This window comes from Octopus bimaculoides, chromosome 17, assembly GCF_001194135.2.
Source record: "Octopus bimaculoides isolate UCB-OBI-ISO-001 chromosome 17, ASM119413v2, whole genome shotgun sequence".
Classification (NCBI taxonomy): domain Eukaryota; kingdom Metazoa; phylum Mollusca; class Cephalopoda; order Octopoda; family Octopodidae; genus Octopus; species Octopus bimaculoides.
In genome coordinates, this window is record NC_068997.1 from 28,173,290 (window position 1) to 28,176,559 (window position 3,270).

Genomic DNA, 3,270 nt, shown 5'->3' on the forward strand with positions numbered 1-3,270 from the left:
GGGGGGGGGGGTTATAATTAGTTAAACAACTGTAGTATATTACCAATATTTATTTCATCAACCAATACTCCCCCACCCCCGAGACTTCAGGAATGGAAGCCGAAGTTGATCCTAACGGAATTTCAAAACGTGGGATATCGAACAAGATATATTTAAAGACTAATTTCCGGTGAATCGGAAATTCCCGTGTACAATTTAGTTTATTACCGATCAATTCGACAGAGAAACGAACATGATACTATAATGTGAAGATGCTACTGATCTGATTTAAGAAGAAAGGTAAATTCATGTTTAAAATGTTCAGACAAGGTATGAAGAACTGTTACTTTGACCCTGGTAATTAAACAATCTTTAATAAGGATCAAGAAGAAAATCATGATGATACGGATTGATTGCAATAGCTTGCACAAAGCCACATTTATTTTGTCGATGGAATCTACCTCCTCAGTACATGACTGTTAGATTGGGACTAGATACAGTAAGAAGTTTGTCTGGCCCCAGTTCAGCATACTTATGATCAAAGACCGTCCAGTTTTATTTATGTATGTGTGTGTGTATTAAGGACTATATTGTTCAATATTTAATTCTTGTTTAAAGATGTTACGATGTAACTTGAAAGAATCTGACTATTGCTTCTAACAGATCGAGCGAACACGTAAACTTCCTCGTTGGCTCTTGCCACAAGGGCAGCCATTTTGGGGGAGGGTACTAGTCGATTACATCGACTCCAGTGTTTCACTGGTACTTAACTTATCGACCCCGAAAGGATGAAAGGCAAAGTCGGCGGAATCTGAACTCAGAACGTAGAGACGGACGAAATACCGCTAAGCATTTAGCCCGGCGTGCTAACGGGCTTAGGCACAAGACCTGATATTTCCGGGGAGGAGGCCTAGCCGATTACCTGTAACCCCAGTGCTCAACTGGTACTTATTTTACCGACCCCGAAAGGAGGAAAGCAAAGTCAACCTCGGCAGCATTTGAACTAAGAATACGACATTTCATGAGGCTTATGACAAAGCAACAACAACCACCCACAAGTAGCTTCGCTCCATTGTGTTGTTGAGAATTGTCAAACATTGTCAATGGCCAACTTCACTTTATAATAATAATGATTATAAAATATTCAAACGATACATTTTTCACAAGTTTTGTTTTATTAACCCTACAAAATAAAACATTTTTGTTACAATTGCTAAACTCATGCAGATTAGACAAGCATCGTTTAATTAATTCTCATTCAGTTTAAGAAGTTGTCAAAAGACAAAAAATCGGAGGCGATCGACGAAGAGATTGTCTGCTGCAGAAAGAAATGAAACGTAAATCGTTACTTTGACTCATTTAAGATATTTATAAAGAATACATTTATATGGGTTTGTGGTGTATAAAAGATATCCGTTGAAAAATCGATTCCAAAGTACAGAAAACATAATTTGGTGATGTCTTGAGAATCAAAGAAATTCGTTAATCAAAACTTCGGTAAACATTTTTGTTGATAGCTTTCTTAAAAGAAAAGTGGAAATAAAAGAAAACAAGGAGCATGTAACGAGTAATTATTGAAGTTGAATGAATTTGGATAAAGTGGGGGAATTAAATAAACGAAAAGAGAAAAGATTGTCAAGAATAACGAACCTGATTTGGGAGGATATCTGTAGGCATTGTTATTACCATAATCCACAACATCGGAGCCTGCATTTCTTCTGCTAACGAGCGAACCCATTTTTGAAAATCCTAGAATGTAAATGTCTTTAAGATTTCTGAATATATAAACATATCACTAAATGCAAGAAGACTTGAGCATGCTGTTGAGTATGCAAAAGCGATGAGAAAGAAGCGAGCATCGAGTCAAGATGCGACTTTGGTGGTCAACACAATGGCGCCTACACAGCAGACGTCACCTCAACACATCACAAAAATACGAGAAAACAGGAGAAAATTTTTTTTTTTTTAATGTTCAACCAAAAGTAAATATCATTGCCTTTAAAATTTTGATCTTGAATATAATAGTGAAAATATTACAAAAATATTTTAAAATAATTATTTAAAAATCTAGTCATTTTTAAAAGGGTTCTTTTCATTTTATTTATTTATTACTTTTTTTTCGATAGATTGTATAAGAGAATTTCTGCAGTGGGGGGAAGTTTAAATAACGGAATAGACATTAACATCAACATTTTTGAATAGTAAACTCTGCCTACAAATGTTCATTGGCCAATGAAAAAGGAGCTTATAAATTAGGTTGTCAATCAATGCACCACAACAACATCTTCCAAGAGTGAAGCTTGTAAACTGTGTTGTCAATCACTGCACCGCCGCCACCCCCACTATTGACACTACTACCGCCGTCACTGCCCCCCACCACCACTATTACTACTACTACCACCACTCTCACCGCTACTACTACTACTACAGCAACAACAACATCTTTGGAATATTGAAGCCAGAAGTAGGTGAATCTTGGGGCATTGGTACCCAAACGAGAAAATGGATAATTTAAAACAACAAGTGATGATTAACCAGTTTGTTTTGGCCGCTGGCTGTCATGCCGAACAAGCGAAACAGTTATTACAAGCCGCAAAATGGCAATTCGAGGTGAGTCTCTTATTTCCTATCTCTATTCTATTTCTATTTTCATGTCACTGAATAAATGAAAACAACATTCTTTCTAATGTCTCTCAGACATGAATAGAAGACTGTTATGGAAACATGGCTAATGTTTATCTTATGACGGCTAACATTCTCTTCTATAATTATAGCTTTAATTTCTACTGTACATTCTAATCAAATATTTTTTTCGATAATTATTAGTTTGACATATTAATATTTAATTTTAAATCTCTAATTTCAGGCAGCACTTAGTATGTTTTTCCAAGATTCTTCTGTTCCCATGTGTCGAACGTGCAACGGCAGCCATGCGAACGGAAGCTATTCGGTGAGCACCAGTCTCTCTCTCTAACTCTATCTCTCTGTCTCTCTCTTATTTTATTTTATTTTATTTTTATTATTAACTATTTTAAAACCAGCTTTTTGTTATCTTGTATCGGGATTGTTTCGTTTTATAACAAATTACCATTTGATGATCTCATTTATATCCATGAACCCCTACCTCACTTCGCCATCCTATTGCTTAATTCGTTTGTGAATATCGTGTATTTGTAATTAAAACGATATCTTAGTATGTATCTATTCTTCCAAGTATCTCTTTAATATTTAGGTATATGATGTATTTGTGTATAGGTATATATATATATATATATATATATATATATATAT

General features: G+C 35.1%; 2 protein-coding genes across 6 annotated transcripts in view; one reads left to right on the forward strand and one right to left on the reverse strand.

The window, feature by feature from the left end:
- Nucleotides 1-1,916, reverse strand: part of LOC106870686 (probable E3 ubiquitin-protein ligase MGRN1) — a 48,465-nt gene extending 46,549 nt beyond the window's left edge. For 4 of the 5 annotated variants that reach the window (XR_001409556.2, XR_008265792.1, XM_014916841.2 and 1 more), the window contains exon 1: nt 1,630-1,915. Coding sequence is in view for 3 of the 5 variants with exons in the window: in XM_014916841.2 (XP_014772327.1) it covers nt 1,630-1,717 (88 nt within the window). In the remaining 2 variants the exon portion in view is untranslated. Of the gene's footprint in view, nt 1-1,629 lie in introns of all 5 variants that reach the window. The other variant, XM_014916842.2, reaches the window with a different exon arrangement.
- A 411-nt stretch (nt 1,917-2,327) lies between these two features.
- The window catches only part of LOC106870692 (UBA-like domain-containing protein 1), a 34,277-nt gene continuing 33,334 nt past the window's right edge, over nt 2,328-3,270 (forward strand). Inside the window, exons 1-2 of the mRNA XM_014916854.2 lie at nt 2,328-2,589; nt 2,846-2,929. Coding sequence (XP_014772340.1) covers nt 2,482-2,589; nt 2,846-2,929 — 192 coding nt within the window. The 5' untranslated portion in view covers nt 2,328-2,481. The remainder of the gene's footprint in view (nt 2,590-2,845; nt 2,930-3,270) is intronic.